The sequence below is a fragment of the Crocuta crocuta genome, unplaced genomic scaffold, assembly GCF_008692635.1.
Source record: "Crocuta crocuta isolate KB4526 unplaced genomic scaffold, BGI_CrCroc_1.0 scaffold16, whole genome shotgun sequence".
Taxonomy (NCBI): domain Eukaryota; kingdom Metazoa; phylum Chordata; class Mammalia; order Carnivora; family Hyaenidae; genus Crocuta; species Crocuta crocuta.
This window is the reverse complement of record NW_027531893.1, coordinates 3,212,936-3,232,654: the sequence shown is the minus strand read 5'-3', so window position 1 is coordinate 3,232,654 and position 19,719 is coordinate 3,212,936. Positions and strand designations below refer to the sequence as shown.

Sequence of the window (19,719 nt, the reverse complement as noted above, 5' to 3'; positions counted from 1 at the left end):
CAATCCACAGCACAGCTTCGAAGCAGGTCCTAATTGCTCTAAGTGTGCCTCTTGCCTTTTCCATCACTTCCTTTTATCATTCACCTTTTCATGTGATTTTGTTGTTGTTCTTTATCCCTTCCTAACTGTAAAGGGTAAATGGGTAAAACACCAGCAGGAGGTGAACTGGAAGCTTACAACCAGTGGAAGGAAAAGGAAAAGTATTTCAGTTCTTTTCCCCCAGTATTTTCAATTTTTAATTCTATGAGCTTCAAGAACTTTCTAAAAATTGCCAGAAGTTAACTCATATAGCTTGCTCAATGAGCTGTTTCAGGAATTTTTAATGGGAAATGCTATCTCCTGTGAACTTCACTGAGTCACTGATATATAGTTTAATAATGTCTTCTAAAGTTTCCAACTTGAAAGCAAGGATCTACTACCTACAGAAATTTGTTTTGCTACATTGTAATGTGTAGTAATAGATTTTAGTTGAAATTGCAGTAAATAAAATTAATTATAAGAATCAATTAACTTACACTATCTATCATACATTTATTCTAAAATATGCATTTAGAAAAATTTTAGGCCATTGATTACTGTTTCATCAGGTTTTAGAATTTAATATCTGCTCAATAAATCTACAAATCTAAATCAAATGTAATTAGTTTACATAACCTGCATTGCATTGTAATTCTGGTTTTAGAGAATTAAACAAGATGAAGCAATAATTTGTTCTAAAAGTGGTATATGAGTTATCAAATTCTCTGTATAAAAATCTTTGCTTTTATGAATTCTATGCTTATAGAATTCTATGCCATTAATAATGATGCTCTTTGACTAAATCAGCTATAGAATTATCATTTTGTTACATTCTTGTATAACTGCCTTGATTTACAGAGCTATGTGTCATTAATCATTCTAGTGTTAAGTAAAATTGTTTCTTATCAAGGAAAAATTACACTTGAATCAATGGGTACTAGAAAACTAAATTTAACAAAAGCAAGCAATAACTTCCACCTTGAAAGTCTTATTCTCTAGAGTAAGCCTGGGATACAGAGTCACAACCTATAATCCAAACAAATAATAATTTTCAGGAAAACAAGTGCAGTAGTACAGTTTGGAAAAACAAAAAGTTCCATGTTTATGGTTAACCAGACAAAGTACACTTCAGTGAAGTTAATATTCTTTCTCCTATTTCCATGTATACTTTATTCAAGAGTAGCAAATTATGTAGAACTCCAGCTGACAAAAAAAAAAAAAAAAAAGCTTAGCCTGCCTAGTGTCATGCTATTAAGCCCGAGAAAGGAAAAGATGCCCAAAGTTTATTGGCTAATGGTTTGCTAGGAGTGAAAATGCTTACTAACACCTGGATAATTTAATTGTGAAGTGTATATCTAGTAGGGTTTGGATTTCCTGGGTCCTAGTTCAGCTGAATTGTGAAGATTGATGTTGGATCATAAAAGGCCCTGTGGCTCCTGCTTTGCTCTCTTGGATTAGTTGTGCTGAGGGAAGCTAACCACTGTGCAGTGTGGACATTCAAGCAGCTTTATGGAAAGATCTAAGTGGAGAGGAATGAAGGCTTGCTGCTAAAAGCTGGTACCAATTTACCATCCTCATGAAAGAGCTGCCTGGGAAGCAGGTATTCCGGTCCCAGTCAAGCCTTCAGATGACTGTAGTCCTGGCAGGCATTTTGACTACATCCTCTTGTGAGACCCTGAGCTAGGATTGCTGGCCAGCCATGCAGCTCCCAAATTCTGACACAGAAACTGTGAGAGATAATAAATGTTTATTGGTGTTTTAAGTCACTAAGTTTTAATTTGTTGTGACACAACAGATAAATAATGCATATTGCAATCATTATTAAGACAGTAAAGAGGCAGGCAGAACAATAACAATAAATCAGGAACATTCAGTATTCAAAGCACAAGGATTGCCATGACAGTGACTCAGATCTGTGGCTCAGTAGTGTCAGAGTTCAATTAGCAGTGAGATCTTTGAGGAAGAAATGCCTAAGTACATCCCACATAAACTGTGCTTCAACTAAGGCACTACAGGGGACTATAGATTGAAAGACAAGGGCCCAATTTGTGGAGAGAAAGGAAATCTAATGTTCTGAATTAGTCTCACTGTATCTAATATATGCATAGTATAAATATAAATACAAATTATTCCTCTTCCTTTTCAGATGGAATGTTAATGTGATTTCTGTGAGTCATGGTCTTATTTGTACTGATCTCTAGAGTCCTGAATTTGAGCTTTCTATCCCCAAGAGGTTATTTTTAGGCATTGTAAAATGGGAACTATTTTAAAGTTATGATTTCTTGATCTATAAATTAACAAAAATTTATAATAATTCTAAAAGGGTGTTTAATTGAGTTTTTTTCTGTGCTTCCCAGGGCCTGCTAAACAGATCATACTCTCCATAAAATCAACTGGATTTTTAAAATAGTCTTCATCAAAAAAATTTTAAAAAAAGAAAGAAAAGAAAAAAATAGTCTTCATCATGTACCTCGTTCAAACTTTATTCTATAGTGCCCTACTCCTCACTTAGGTGTTAAAAGATAATAAGTAAGCCAATTCACAAAATAGCATTCCTTATGACAACTCCAAAGGAATAGGCATTTTTATAAAGATACTTTCAATGGTGGCTTGTCTGTTCTAGAAATTGCTCTGGGGAAGTTGCACATCCCCGCATACACATTTGTTAATCCTGCAAGAACTCAGGATCAGCATGGAATTTGTATGTGGATAAATGAGGACATAGGCTAAATGGGCTTTGGAGTAAGGAAAGAGGAACATAGAATTATGTTAACTAGAGTCAAAGGGATTTTCATTCAGCCTGCCTCCACAGACTGGCAGCTAAGGAGACAATATTTTTTATACACCTAAAAATAGCATGGAATATAAATTTCTTTTTTTTTTTTCTTTTCTTTTCTCTCCTCTCTTCCTCCATCCCTGACCCCTTTCTTTCTTCTGGTTCTTTTTGGCCTCTCTTTACCTTAACGTTAAAAGTTGTTCTTTGGTTTCTGTCAGAAAAAAAATACGTAAAAGGCTTTCTAACACATACTAGGAATTTCTGGGCCATTAATTGACAGCTCATGGTAGGTATTATGCTTATGTTTTCTTCTACTGTGGCAAGTATGTATTATTAACCTCAAGATGCAAGCTTGAAGGAGAGAAAGAATAAATGTACTGCCAGGGTCACGCTGACATGTGGTATAACTGGGCTTGGTCCCCAGGTTTGCCAAGACCTGGTGCCTGTGATTTTAACTACTAAACCAGATAATGGGGAAAAATATAGCTAACATTACTGTAGTGTTTATAAATGTCAGGCCTTCATTTAAGAACTTTACATGCATTTACTCTTTTAATCTTTACAACCCTATGAAGTAAGAACTGCTATTATCTGCATTTTATAAATAAGTAAACTGACGTAAGGAAAGTTTAAGTAATGGGCAGTGAGTTATGAAGAAGACATTTAATTCCATGCTGTCCAACTCCTAAGCACATGCTACTAATTGATACATTAATAATTTGTTTTTTTAAAAGTACAGTATATTTTTAAGACAATGCAATATAAAAAGTGTAAGAAAAATTAAAGTCCAAAATGTATTTCTAATATTGCCATAACATCAAAAGCAATAAACCATCTCTAATCTACCACTTTGAATTAAGAGTCAATCTTTGGAGACATTTCACTCTTTTGATGACCTAAAAGCAAACTTTCAAAATTCTAGTATATCTTAATTCATATAAAATAATTACAAAGATGGGTCTTCAGAACTTGTAGTTTTTACTGCACACACAAATAAAATGTTTTTTCAACTTTTTTTCAATTTTTTCAACTTTCATTTGTCTTAGGATTAATCACTTTTAAAGATGTGAGATCTTTGTGCTGACAGAGGAGTAGTTAATGAGGACATAAATTAATTTGAACAAATTTTTTTGGCAATATGGAAATAAAATGGTTAATAGCTGCTGATGTTTTTGCAGACTGTGAGGAAACTGTGACTAATTCAGCTGTAAATGAAATGAGCTAAAAAGAGAAGGTGTGTATTTGTCCAAATCTGGGCTAAAAGTCAAGTTTGAAGATATACGGAAATTCCATTTTCCTGTTGATAAATCAAGTAATTAATCATCTTGATCTTGAAATAGATAAGTTCTCACCCCAAATTTGTTTTTTCAGTTGAAAATATACACCTAATTTAAAGAAAATTCTTTTTCACAAGAATGACACGTTTGTGGTAGAGCACTATTTATTCAGTATTTATCATCATCAAATGGCAGTTACTGACATCTCTATCTCTAAGAGTTTACAATGAAGAGGGATAACACTCATGCTTACTATTGAGAGAAGAATGTATGATTGCATAATCCTAAAAACCAAGTTGCGTAGGAGTGTGTGTTTATAACATAGACTGGAAAGGGAATGTGGGGAGAGAAAAAAGAGTCACAGTCCCTATTAGAGGTAAGCTTATGTAAGCGGTAAGACTTTAGAGAAGTGAAGGTTTTCCTAAATAATTCAATAAATCTTGACTTTAAGCTCACAGCTTTAAAATATGGGAGGTGAGGTGCCTGGGTGGTTTAGCCGGGTAGGCGGTTGACTTCGACTGAGGTCAATAATCTCATGGTTCATGAGTTCAGGCCCCACATTGACAGCTGAGAGTCTAGAGTCTGCTTTGGATTTTGTGTCTCCCCCTGCCTCTCTCTGCCCTTGCCCATCTCTCTCTCTCCTTCAAAAATAAATAAACATTAAAAAATTTAAAAAATAATAAAAGAATGAGAGGGAAGATCCATTTAAGCAAGTCACTTAAAAAAAAAAAACAACTAGGAAGAGATAGCTCTAAAAATTGGGGACACATATAGATCATCATGAACTCTTTTACTAACAAATTCTAAGTGTAATAGAATACATTAATCTATTAGATTGGCTGTAAAATAATAACCAACCAGATGTCAAAGACTTATTTAAAATAAAGAAACACAGGGAAGGTTGAAAGTAAAAGAGCAAACAAATACAAATCATGTTGGAAAAGTAAGAATTGCAATACTAGAACTATTATTAAGGCAAAGCAAAAGGTGTTTAAAAAGTGAACACTTTTAAACAATTAAGAAAGCTATCCGTCGTAAGTATCTCTCAAGGATTTTTACACTCCAAATAACAGCTTCTAAATTCAAAAAACCAAAGCTCCAGAAAATACAAGTAGACATAGAAAAACAGCAATACCTAACTCAGCACCTGATAGATCAAGTAGATATAAAAACAAGTAAGACTACAAAGGCCCTAAATAATAATACCATAGAATCTATAGGTTCAATATCCTCGAAACAAAAACAACTTTTTAAAAATCCCTGTAAGCAATTATAAAAATGTATCATATATTAAGCCACAAAAATTCAATAAATTCTAAAATACAGAAACAACAAGGAATAAATCAGTCAAGTAAAAAGTCAACAAAAATCCCAAACAAAAACAGAAAAAAAGTCCAACAGTTTGAGATGAGCCATTCTTCTTTTTCTTTTTTAATATTTTTATTTATTTCTAGGAGAGAGAGAGAGAGAGAGAGAGAGGGAGAGACAGCATGAGCAGGGGAGGGTCAGAGAGAGAGGGAGTCACAGACTGAAACAGGCTCCAGGCTCTGAGCTGGCAGTCAGCACAGAGCCCGACGCGGGGCTCGAACCCACCAACCGCGAGATCATGACCTAAGCGAAAGTCGGACGCTTAACCGACTAAGCCACCCAGGCGCCCCGAGATGAGCCATTTTTCAATATTCTATGCTATTATTCTTCCCCTTGGTAATAATAATAATAATACTTATTATTATATTGATAATAACAACAAAAGTCAGGACAGATAAACTAGGAAAAGATAGCTCTAAATATTGTGACTACACATAGACATCATGAGCTCTTTCTACGAGATGACACTACACGACTTTGAAGTAGAAAGCATTGTGAATGGGAGAGAGAAAATCCTCACAACAACCTAGAAAGCAGTTTCTTCCATGCAGAAAATTTAGTTGGGAGTACTCATAGGGAACCTTATGTCTTAAATTTGATATGTAGCAGAAAAACATCCAAAATGCTAAATCAAAAGCTAGAGTAGGGCGCCCAGGTAGTTCTGTTAGTTAAGCATCTGGCTTCAGCTCAGGTCATAATCTCGTGGTCCCTGAATTTGAGCCCCATGTAAGCTCTGTGCTGACAGTTCAGAGCCTTGTAGCCTGCTTCGGATTCTGCGTCTCCCTCTCTCTCTGCCTCTCCCCTGCTTGTGCTCTGTCTCTTTCTCTGTGTCAAAAATAAATAAACATTAAAAAAAAAAAAGCTAGAACTATTGTTTAAGGCTCTTGGCTGTAGGACTATGTTATAGAAGCCCTAACAAATTGAAATGGACAATTTTACTGCTTCTTTTCTATTTTGTATCCAATTACACTGGGTAGAACCTCTAAAATAATGTTGAAAGTGGTAGTAAGGAAAATGTTCCAGTTTTATTCCTAGTCCTAGGGATAAAGTGTTCAATAGTTCATTTTTAAATATGATGATAGCTATAATATTGTTGAAGATAGCATTTATCCAATTGAGAAAGATCTCTTTTAATCAAGTTTGTTATGAGTTGTTTGTCAAAATCCAGAATTGGTATTGAATTTTGTGGAATGCTTTATTTAAACTTGTGATTTTAGGTATGATTTTTCTCCTATATTGTGGTAAATGGTGAATTTCATTGATTGATTTTAAATTAATTTTGCATTCCTGGGATAAAACTCACCTGGTTATACTATAGTAATAATTTTTATATATTGGTGGATTTGATTTGCTAATATTTTAAGGGTTCTTTGTGTTTATATTCATGAGGTTTATTGGTCTGTAGTTTTTTTTCTTATTGAAATATAATTGACATATATCATTATATTAGTTTCAGAGTACAACGATGATTCAATACTTCTACATATTGCTAAATGGTCATCATGATAAGTGTAGTGAACATCTGTCACCACACATAGTTACAGATTTTTTTCTTGTGATGAGAGCTTTTAAGATCTACTCTTAGCGGGGCACCTGGGTGGCTTAGTTGGTTAAGCGTCCGACTTTCGCTTAGGTCATGATCTCGCGGTTCGTGGGTTCGAGCCCCGTGTGGGGCTCTGTGCTGACTGCCAGCTCAGAGCCTGGAGCCTGTTTCAGTCTGTCACTCCCTCTCTCTCTGACCCTCCCCTGCTCACGCTGTCTCTCTCTCTCTCTCCTACAAATAAATAAAATATTAAAAAAAAAAGATCTACTCTTAGCAATTTCCAAATGTGCAATGCAGTATTATTAACTGTAGTCACCATGCAGTACATTTATATCCCCATGATTTTTTATTTAGTTTGGAAAAAGGCTAAGAATATATTTTGAAAGTTCTTTGAGCATGTAGACTTTGATGTAAGGACAGTAAGTGTCTCTGAGTTTCATTAAATTAACTATAAAAGAACATAAATTTACAGTAAAGAGCACTGGTTTAGCAGTTCACTGAAATAAGAGTTATTAAATAATAGAATACTGAAAAAGTATGATCAATTCTACCTTGGTACTTAGTGATATATTTTATTTACTAATATTTAGATGTGATTGGTAATTTTTTTTCAGACAGAGAGAAAGAGGGTGCTGTGATTGGGGAAGGGGAAGAGGGAGAGTGAGAGAGAAAATCCGAGCTGGGCTCAGAGCCTGAGGCAGAGCTCACTCTCATGACTGTAAAGTCAGGACCTGAGCAGAAATCAGGAGTCGGAAGTTTAACAGACGCCTCTGTAATTTTTTTAAATGAGTAAAAGTTGCAGATTCAGTGCCCAGGGTATACACTAAGAAAATTTAAAAGTCATGGTTCCTGTATCTGTGGAACTTCTATTTTAAAATTTCTAATACACCTTTACAGAAAATGTGATTTAATTTTCCTCAAAAAATACAAGCTTATTTTCTTTGGTGTAGTCAGCTTCTATTATCATTTTTGATTTAAGGATTAGAAAAGCAGGGGCGCCTGGGTGGTTTAGTCGGTTAAGCGTCCGACTTTCCCTTGGGTCATGATCTCACGGTTCGTGGGTTTGAGCCCCGCGTCGGGCTCTGTGCTGACTGCCAGCTCAGAGCCTGGAGCCTGTTTCAGTCTGTGACTCCCTCTCTCTCTGATCCTCCCCTGCTCACGCTGTCTCTCTCTCTCTTTCTCTCTCTCTCTCTCCTAGAAATAAATTTAAAAAACTTAAAAAAATTCTTAAAAAAAAAAAGGATTAGAAAAGCAGAAAAAGAAAGAAAACTATTGGAGGACAAATGATAATATCACCTAAAAACGTGTTTATCCTTGCTCTCTGCTGTACAATTTTCTTAGGCCAACACTACTTGGTTAAGGGGGGACAATGTCACTAACAGGCGTGGAACACTGACCCAAGAATGGTGGAGTACTCTGCAACTACAATGTCGGTCTGCAACACGTATCCTCAACCTTGGTATTATTGACATTTTGGACCCAAAAACTATTTGCTGCCGGGGGCTGCCCTGTGTATCTCAGGATGTTAAAAGGCAGCCTTGGCTTCTATCCACTAGATGCCAGTAGTACTTGTCCAAGTCATGACAACTAAAAACGTCTCCAAGTATTTCCAAATATCCCCAAGGGGGCAATATCTCTCCTGGTTGAGAACCACTGGAGTCTAGGTTAGCAATCGTGTCCGTAATGGGGTCTCATTAGGATTCAAGGCCTGTTCCCCAGGATCGATTTATAATCTGGGTCTGGATGGCATATAGGCTTACTTGTTTACTCCATCATTTCAGTCCTAAAAACACACCCACATGTTGAGCTGGATGAGAAAGGAAAACGATACCATGGCACTGATGGTACTTTTCCTCTCAGTAGCATCCCCTGCAGCCATCAGCACAGGGAAAGTAAGTGCAGAAGCAGGACTTTGGTTGCCATTCAGAACAGACTCTTTATTATTAATTAGTTACAAAACGTGCATCATGTCATTTCTACTCCCTCAGCTGACCTCAACTTAGCATGTTGTCCTGTGTTCTGGGATTTAACTTGGCAGATAATCCTTTCCTCCTTGTGTTCTTAACCTCATTTCCTATTCGTGTATCTGCTTCCCCCACATCCTGACCTTTATGTATCTGACCCATGGCCAGTAATGGGACTAGGTAATGAGACTTAGAATCCTGAATGCTTCTTTTGCTTAATGACTTGGCTTGGTATTTTGAAACTTGGACACCACTTTGATCTTGATAACAATATTAGCTCAGCGTGAAAGCCTTTTGAGAACAAAATTGATTATTCTAAGAGTTACAACATATTTACCCAATTTTATAGAACTTGGAAAAGTTTTGAGGCACAGACACAACTCACTATATAGTTTACCAATCTGATTGCTTTCATTTCTCATTCTCTCTCTACTTCTCTCTCTGTCTTTCCACATATATATTTCTGATTATAAAACAATTTTAAAGCTTGGGAAAGAAAAATTTGTAAAGAAAATATAGTCACCTATAATCCCGTTATTGTTCAGAAATAACTATGGTTAACTTTCTATATAGAGTCCAGTCTAAGTAGAAATAGATATGCATGTAAATATGTATCTATCCACATACACATTTTTTTTTACAAACTGCTATCATAGTCCACACAGCATTTGTAACCTTTTTTTTAAACTTTGTTATATATACAGGAGTGATATTTGAAATAATTAATAACCCAGAGGCTGACATTACTGGGGCAGGGTCCTGGTGCTATGTGTTAACTCCATAGTAGCTACATGATGAAAGAGCCCCAGAGAATTCCATAGAAAGGACCAGGGAAGCCAGAGTGCTCTGGGACTCTCTGGTTACTCAGAGAAGCTTCTATATACCAACCAGGAGAATGTGTCTCAGTTTTTTGTTTTATTTATTTATTTATTTTCTTTTAAGTTTTATTTATTTTTGAGGGAGAAATAGAGACAGTGTGAACAGGGGAGGGTCAGAGAGAGAAGGAGACACAGAATCCGAAACAGCCTCCAGGCACTGAGCTAGCTGTCAGCACAGAGCCTGATGTGGGGCTCGAACCCACATACCGTGAGATCATGACCTGAGCTGAAGTCGGACGCTCAACCGACTGAGCCACCCAGGTGCCCCTGTTTTATTTATTTTTTAATAAGACTTTGTTTTTTAGAGCAATTGTTAATTCACAGTAAAATTGAGGGGAAGATCAGAGATTCTCCATAAGCTCTGCCTCCACACACATACAGCCTCTCCTATTATTAATACCTTCCACTGTTGTCAGAGTGGATGAACTTACATTGACACACCATAATCACCCTAAGTCCATAGTTAAAATATGGTTCACATTTGGTGTTGTACACACCATGAGTTTGGACAAATATTTAATGACATGAATCCACCATTATAATGTCATACAGAGTATTTTCACTGTTTTAAAATACCTCCAATCCCCCTCCCCACCCCTGGCAACCACTGAGCTTGTTATCGCCTCCACGGTTTTGCTTTTCCAGAATGTCATGTAGTTGGAATTAACTATGCAGCCTTTTCAGATAGGCCTCTTCCACTTAGTAATATGCATTTATAGTTCCTCCATGTCTTTTTGTGCCTTTATAGCCCATTTCTTTTTAGCACTGAGTAACATTCCATTGTCCAAAGTGGCTGTATCGTTTTGCATTACCACCAACAATGAATGAGAGTTCCTGTCCCATCTCCTCACCAGCATTTGGTGTTCTTAGTGTTCCAGATTGTGCCCATTCTGTTAGGTGTGTAGTGGGATCTCCTTTCAATTTCCATTTTCCTGATGACATAGCATGTAGAACATTTTATCTAAAAATTTTAACAACAATTTTCACAACAGTGAAAATCGGCTGATTAGCATTCCTGAATATATTGCCTTAATATCTTTAATATCTACTTAGATAGTAATATCTACTTAGATAGTAATATCTACTTAGGTAGTAATAAAAAAACTAATATTTAATGGCTGAAAAGTACTTAAATATGTGGATATTTTATTCACTACATCTTAATATTGGTCTCTAGCACTTTATATTTTTGTTGAATCTGTATGTTCGCTATTCATCAAAGAAATCATCATTTCTTTTTTTTCATATTTGTTTATTTTTGAGAGAAAGAGAGACAGAGTGTGAGCAGGGGAGGGGCAGAGAAAGAAGGAGACACAGAACCCGAAGCAGGCTCCAGGCTCCGAGCTGTCAGCACATAGCCTGACATGGGGCTCAAACCCATGAGCTATAAGATCATAACCTGATCTAAAGTTGGACACTCAACCTACTGAGCCACCCAAGTGCCCCCATAAAAGCATCCCTTCTTAATTAATTATATAAATTCCTCCTAGTCCCTTCCTCAAAGTTTGATCATGTTATATAGCATGAACTACATTGTATTTACATAATATTCCTAATCTTCTCCTTCTCTTACCAAGCTGTGCATCCTGCAAGAATAGAGACTGTCTTGATCATGTTTGAATTGGTGGTATTTGTTGTTCAATAAATGTTTACTAAAATGAACTGTAGTAATATTCATTCTCATGCTCCCTAGGAGCCTATGTATTGGCCTCGATTAACATCTAGCTTTCAAAGCATTTTTAAAAATATAAACCACCATGAATTATCATATTACTTTCATTTTCTCTCTGCTTCCTCCTCTAGGCAAGCCTAATTAAAAGCCACTTTGGAAGTTAATCTACTCTTGTTGAGAATTTTTCAAAGGCTTCTGTTTAGAAAATTCTTCTCAGCATTCCAGTCCGGTTATTTGAATGACCACTGAAAACTTATTTTATTCACAGAGCTCAGCAGTTAAGAATCAGGAAAACTTTATCTTGCCTTCTCTGATATGAACTTGGAAACTTACAAACTTGTGCTTGATGTTCATGCATTCGTTCATTCAATAATTCATTATATCTTTATTGAACTCATATTACCTGCCAGATCTGTGGATCAACAGATAAATAAAACATAGTCTCTACCTTTGAGGAATTCCAAATTAGTGGGGGAGGCAGGTTCTATTCTACAATGTAGTAAGTCTCATGAGAAATTTATGCAGAGTATAAAAAAGCACTGCATTGTCATATTTTCACACTCTTATGTCCTCAACCAAGTTTAGAAGAGCACTTACCTCTACTAGTAAAATAAAGCTTCCTCGACGCTTAATTATTTGGATTTATTAAAGAAGGAAGTTTTAAATAAAAATTTTTAAAAGCTTGAATTTTCCAAATACCACTTTTTGTCAATATCATCAAGCACCTGACTGATTAAAGGAAAAAAGTAAAAGAAAAGTAGAATCTTTAAATGTTTTCCAGAAATGCTAAAATTCCTCCCAGTCACTGAAATATTTTCATATTGTATCACAAAGCAAAGGTAATTTATCTTTAATTTTTTATCTTTTTATTAAAAGATAATTTATCTTTAATTACTAGTCTTATGAAGATCAATGTTAGTGAGCCTAAGGCTTTCAAAATCAAATACAGGAAATAGTTACAGACAATGATACCTTTGTATACAAATAAACTTACACTTGCCCTCTGAGAGAAGACTTTAATAAGTATATCTTACATACCTGACACAGGAAACAAATGATTTTAATATACCCCTTTTCTTTTTTTTAAACTTTCTCTTTTTTAAAATGTTTTTAACATTTATTTAGTTTTGAGAGATAGGGAGAGAGCATGAATGGGGGAAGGGACAGAGAGCGAGGGAGACACAGAATCTGAAGTAGGCTCCAGGCTCTGAGCTGTCAGCATAGAGCTGGACGTGGGGCTCAAACTCAGGAAGTGTGAGATAATGACCTTAGTTGAAGTTGAACTGTTAATTGACTGACTGAGCCACCAAGGTGCCCCAATATGCCAATATACCCCTTTCCTTTACAAGCAAGTTATCTTAAAAAATAATCATTACATGAAATAAATAATGATAATGGCCAGAAAAGAAACTCAGACAGTAAAACATTTCTTTTATTAAACTTCATTACATAATCATGCTTACAATGCATAATTAATTAATTAATTTTACAGTGAAAAGGAAAAAAGTAATAGATTAATTCCTTTTAATTATATTTAAGCATTTTTTTAAATTTTTTTTTTTTTATGTTTTATTTATTTCTAGGAGAGAGAGAGAGACAGACAGCGGGAGCAGGGGGGGGTCAGAGAGAGAGGGAGTGACAGACTCTGAAACAGGCTCCAGGCTCTGAGCTGGCAGTCAGCACAGAGCCCGACGCGGGGCTCGAACCCACGAACCGCGAGATCATGACCTAAGTGAAAGTCGGACGCTTAACCGACTAAGCCACCCAGGCGCCCCTATTTAAGCATTTTTTGAAAAGGGAAAAACACATAGGCTTGTTGCACTGATAACTATATTAAAATGTAATAGCAATTAAATACCAATTAAACAAGAATAACAATTTTAAAATAATACATTTTTATTTTAAAATATTATTTAAATTCAGTAATGTTTCATGTATGAAATAAAATTTGCATCTGATGAGCAAAAATATCATACCTAGTAGTTTATAATCAGTTTCACTGTTTTAAATTTTAAATACAAAGACAAACTCCAAGTGATCATGTAGCATTCTACAATTGAAATAACTCAAGTTCTGTGTCTTTGTCTTTCTAATCACTGTGCTTTCAACGTTTATGTCCAAGCCACTATTTAATGGGAATATGTAGTGCCAATTATTAAATTCGACTATAACTTCAAAGATGGTTTAGAACTTGAACCAACAAAATATATTTTTTCAGGAAGAAATATTTTATCATCGACATTATTTCGAATTTCTGGCACATGGTAAAAATAAAAAGCAGACTGTAGAAGTCAGTTTTACTATTGTTTTTAAATCCTAAAGACAACAATTCCCTTTATTTGCCTGCTCTGGGGCAAACATTCTCATCGCGATGCCCTTGGAACGGCACTTACTAGACCATTTACCTAATGGTGCTGTCACTTCTACAAATAATATTGTTTAATATTGCATTTCTGCACAGGTCACAGTGCTAGGTACTCTTATTCATTGTTTCCTTTGAGTCTCCCCCATATTCTGACAGTGTAAGTTACCCCTCCTTACTCTCATTTCATGGATGAGGAAACAATCTTAGGGACATTAAGTAACTTGGTTCAGGTCACATGAACAAGTAACAGAGATGGTGTTCAAACTCAGGTTTGCCTAATTTGAAAGCCCTCATCCAGCCAAACTTGCTTGTATTTATTCATGCAACAAGTAGGAATTGAGGGCTTTCTGCCAGCTATTAATAGAGCAGTGCAGAAGAAACAGTCTTGTCAGCATGGGTTCTAAGATTAGTCAAGCACCTGATTTCCCCAGAGGGGGCCATTCTCCTCTATATATCACCAAAGATTAGTTTTATCTATTCAGAAACTTCATCTCAATGTCATCACAGAGCATATAGTCTTTAGTGTCTCCATTTTTTTTTTCTGTTCTCTCTTTCTAGAACTCCCATTAATCAGGTATTGGAACTTCAAGACTGACCCTCCAATTTTTATATCTTTTTGATTTTCTCTTTGCTTGTTTGTTCTACTTTCTGGGTTGATTTAATCAGTGGTAACTTCTGATACTTGCATTTTAAAAATTCCCCTGTTTATTCTATCTGCTAAAGTCTCTCAGAGTCTTTGTTTCCTTAAGTGATTTGTAATATTTGAATTATTTCCAACACAAGTTGTTGTTCTTTATGTCCTAGCTTGAGGCACAATTTGTCTCCTAGATGGGCCCACTCATGGTTCAATCAGGCCAGACCAATGTTTACTAACTTGGTAAAGGGACTCTCTACCTTGTGAGGAGTATGAATTTGTACTCCACACTCAGGCATGGTGCAGGTCTGAGGTCTAAATTCCTCTTGGCTGCCTTCTCTCCCATGATTTTAGGTGGGTGGATGGCTTCTTTGATGTTTCCCCAGTCAGTTTCCCTGAAGCAGTCCTTTGAGATTGCTGGCTTTTTACAAGATGGTTATCTTCAGTTCCCTACAAGTATATAACCAGAGGCTTGTGTTTAGAGAAAGATTAAAAAAGCCAATTTAGATGATACAAAAAAAACTTCAACGAAGTGGACAGTCTCCTTTCAGAGAACTGCAAAATGGGGTAGAAAGCAGGAAGCTTTTATAGGATAAAGAATAAAGAACAAGGAAGAAAAAAATAGAAAACATCTGAGTCAACCTTCCATCACATGAGAAAGAATAAGAAAGTAAGTATAAAGCCCAGAGTTAACTTGGCATCTGGGGATTGTCTGATTGGAAGATAATGGATTTCTGATCAAGCGGAACATATACAGGGATGTGAGAATTATCATCTGCGTTTCAATTTGCTAACACGGCACCTCAGCTCCACCCTGGGTCTAGAAGTTCATTTCAAAATTTTTGGTGTCTTCATTCTGCTATAGTCAGAACCCAACACTCAATAGTTAAAGCCTATCAACCTTCACCTCAACTCCTGTTCATTGCTGTGACTTTTAGTTTACTTTTCACTTCTGGCACCTAAGGATTTCATTCTCTCAGTTTCAAGATTTTTCTTATTTTTTATCCCGAATTTCCCTTTGTTTGGATGGAATTGTTTTATAACAGCTTCATATATATCTCTTCATCACCCTGTTCGATATCTTCCTTCTCCATCCACTCCCCCACTCTCCCATTAATCTCCCGTTGTCTTCTTCCTTTCTCCTTTCTCCAGATTCTCTATCGCAAACACCCAGAAAAAAGGTCAGGAAACTAGAACATTCCTTAGAAGGGTCTTTTTAGTGGGTATTTGGAGTTAGGAAAGGCTGGAAACATCCAGATACGCAAAGTGAAGGCTATTGCCCTGCTGCTTATAACTCATCCAGTGAGTGACTCAATGGATTTTAGTAGATATAAAATTAGAGCCATTCATGTAAGGACAGAATTTTAGTTGCTTTCTTCCCATACTACAGAAGTCTGTTAGGGAGGATACATTACTTGACCCAAAGCTAAGAAAGCTTTTGTTTCAAAATTCTACTAGCAAGACTTCAGGATGGTGGTTTTCTTTATAAGACACGGAAGTGGGAGAATCTTAAGACGTAAGGCAAAGTTCTGCCTGAAAACATGCTATATGAAGACTTCAAAATTCCCTTTCTCTTAGGCTCTTGGTAACAGTCATTTTGCATCCATTTTTAAGTAGTACTCTGATATAACCTTCCCCACATCACTTCTCCTTAGAGTTTCACATGACAGTGGCAGTACAACAGTTGGAGGTGAGATAATCCTAGAGTTCTAGGTGGTGCCCAGCCACAAAATAAACAGGGACACAAGGCAAAATTAAGAGAAGCACAAAGGAACATCTGCAATATGAGTAACTTAGGAGGGGACTCAGTGATGACGGTGATAAAAGCTGGCATTTATTTCATCATATCATTTACCAAGCATCAATGCAAGTGGTTTGCATAGACAATATTATTTCGCTCTAACACCAACTACTATTGTTATTTCCAGTTAACAAATCAGAAATTGGAGACAGTGTTAAAATAACTTTCTCAAGGTCACAGAACTAGTGACTAGTGAGAAAGTGACAGAGAAGGGTGACAGGGTGGGAGGGGGTGAGGGAGCAAGGAGAAAACTAGAGCTGCTCGGGGATCCCCGCAACGGGAGCTTGTGGGCCGTGGATTTATTGTGCTGCCCATCTGCCGCGATGCCTTCAGTTTCCAAGTCTCCTCATTCCCAATTTCAAATCCCAAGAGAGTGCATCTAATAGGCCCAGCTTTGGTCTGTCCCTTGTAAATCAATGAGCACGGATCAGAGAGCACAATAATGTAGTACTGATACCATCACCCCCGTACATAAGAGGCACTGCCTAGAAATGCGTTAGTGGTTATGAGTGGGCAGGCACACCAAGTAGCACGTGCTATACAACCTAGTGATGTAAGAAACTATCATATGTGTGTCCATGTACAATCTTCTGCATCTGATCCATGGTCCATGAATGAGGATTACATTCATTAACTAAAATACATCGCATGTAAGTTTTATTATGTTTTGGTTTCTGTGAAGTGTATGTATAGTGAATGAACTGGGATCCACCTATTATTTCATTTTCTCTAATATGGAAAACTCCCTGAAAAAGCTCAGTTTTCATTAAAATGACAGACTTCAATTTCTATTTCTCTTTTTTCTCATAGCATGCTATTTTAATAACCACCTGCTGAATAACCACCTGCTGAAAACAATGAAAACTGCTAGGTAAAAAAAATATCAAATATATCGATGAACTGATAGGAAATGAAGGAACAAAAGAAAGAAAGGAAGAAAAATGAGAGTATTTTGAGAAGTAAGTGTGGGCCAAAGTGTAATTTTGCCAAGAGATTATCTGTCAAATTCTGGACACCTATGGTTCCTGCCTTTGTAGCTGTGCAGCATGTCAAAGTCAGGAAATAAAGCCAAGAACCCATCTAAAAAGGAGGAGTCTAATGGGAAAAATATGAAGGCCTAAAGGGCTACATTCCCAGTGTAAGGGTGAATAAGAAAGCAATCTGATGCACAAGTCACTAGAGAAACAGGGCTAGCTTGACCTTGGAATCCAGGAAAGAAAGAAAAAGTCTCTTCTGAGAATGTCCTCTGAGAATCAAATCCAAGCCACTTGGATCTGAGGCCAAATGAAATCTATCTGTGCAGTCCAATATACTTTAAGTGAAAATTTTAAACTGGTCTAGATTTAATGGTGCCTGCATATAGCTTGCAGAGGCAAATTCTAATACTGTCCAGGAAAACTCAATTTTAACTCTGGCCTCAGATAATCCTGACAGCTATCACCCCAGAAACATGAGTGCAGAGTCCAGAATCACAACCCACAAAGAAATAGGCATCATGAGCAAAAGCTAGAAGAAACAACATACGGCACAGATGTAAAAAGATCCATAAAACAGCAAACATCCATAAAACTTCCAGTTTGGGATGTAACAGACACAGAATATAGACTGATGTTCATGTTATGTTTAATTTGTATAAGAAATTACAAAATGGCTCAAAAAATAAGATAGAATTTGTAAAAATGAAAAGTTATCTGAAAATACTGAGATGGACCATATAAAAGAATGACAAAAAAAATGGAGGATAAAGACAGAAAGTCTTAGAGGTGTCTCATAGATATTCTAAGAGGTAATGGAGAACATGGAAAACAAGCAACACCTAAGAGATAATGGTGAATTTTCTACAATTGTTGCAGGACATTAATCTTGAGATTCAGCAATCTTTTCAAATCCTAAGCATGGCTGAAATTAAAAAAAATTTTTTTTTGAACAGTGAGAAGGAAGGAAAGAAATGATTACATACCTAGATTGTCCCCTGAGAAACTGCAAAAATATCCAAGAGATCTAAAAAGCAGCCAGAAGGAAGGAAGGAAGGGAGGGAAGGAGGGAGTGGGAGGAAGACTGAAAGCACTAGATTTTATAGAAAAGTACAGCAAGTAAACTAGATAATTATCAGAATTGAAGTAAGTTTCCTTTGACATTCATCAGTATGACAGGTAAGTATCGTGATTAAGAGTGGTGAAAAAAATCTTGAGTATAAGAAAATGTAAAGGAGGGGAAAGCAGGAAACTTAAATGCACAAAATGTTTCAACTCCAACCTGAAAAACATATAAATAGAACATTAAATCATGAACTAAAGACAAATTTCCCTGAAAAACGAATAAAGCTAAGACAGGTGGAAAAGAACAAAACCCAACCTTTACTGAGTGCGAACGTTTTAAGAAAAAGAAAACTGAGCAGGGAAGGACTATACCTCACAGTGGAGCATGTGCGGGGAGGAGTCAAAAGGTAGAAATAGACACCGCCCAGGACTATAGACATCTTAATACAGGCTGTTCCCTCAACACAATCTAAAGTTATTATTAGCACAGTCCCTTAGATATAAATTTTTCATCCGTTATCTCTACTTGCTCACTATTTCTTCTTTTTTGTGGATGCAGGTTCTATGTATAGCTCAATTACATTACAATGACGGTGAAACAGACCGCAAAATATGTAAGAGGCTATAGAGGGCTACTTTTGCATCTTCTAACATGGGAAATTTATATTCACCCCATATTCTTCGTGTACACCATTTCAGTTACATGGAAGCCAACCAGAAGTCCTATTTATATTTTTATCAGTGGATACTAAGGATAAATTCCAACGGAGTTCTGTTTTAAACAATTCAAGCCGCCCGAACTTTGCTGATCATTCTAGCGTTGGAACATTTTCTATTTGCCTAGCACTGTCTGAAATCTATGACTCACAAACGCTAGGGTATGGAATGATAGCAGTAAAGAACAGGTGAAAAGTTGTTCCTAGTTGTGTTCTGCAGGCGCATACAACTCCCGTCATTCCCTGTGCAAAAATCAACAAATAAACAGAGGCACCGCATTTCTGATTCTGTTGCGCACCGTTAGCAAAGACGCCTGGTTTTTGTAGTTTCTCCAGGAGGAACTGCCAGCACGTTAATAATCGCTGGGAGGGAAGGAAACTACACTTCCCACAATGGCACGGGGGCGGGCTCCGGTCGGCTTGCGTCACTGCTTCAGCCAACCAATGACAGCTCCGGGCGNGGTGCTGCTAGCGGAGGCGCCATATTGGAAGGGACAAAACTCCGGCGACAGCGAGTGACACAAATAAACCCCTGGACTCCCTCGTTCCCCCAGTTCTAAGGGCCGCGATGTTGTACCTAGAGGACTATCTGGAAAGTGAGTGGGCGGCGCTGGCGGGGGCCGTCTGTGGGACCTGCGGGCGGGCAAGAGCGCGAGTGGACGGGCAGG

The 19,719-nt window shown here is 36.9% G+C and overlaps 1 protein-coding gene across 1 annotated transcript in view; it reads left to right on the top strand.

Moving 5' to 3' along the window:
* Positions 1 to 19,525: 19,525 nt before the first annotated feature.
* The window catches only part of ING3 (inhibitor of growth family member 3), a 28,992-nt gene continuing 28,798 nt past the window's right edge, over positions 19,526 to 19,719 (top strand). Inside the window, exon 1 of the mRNA XM_077773295.1 lies at positions 19,526 to 19,647. Within this exon, the coding sequence (XP_077629421.1) occupies positions 19,620 to 19,647 (28 nt within the window). The 5' untranslated portion in view covers positions 19,526 to 19,619. The remainder of the gene's footprint in view (positions 19,648 to 19,719) is intronic.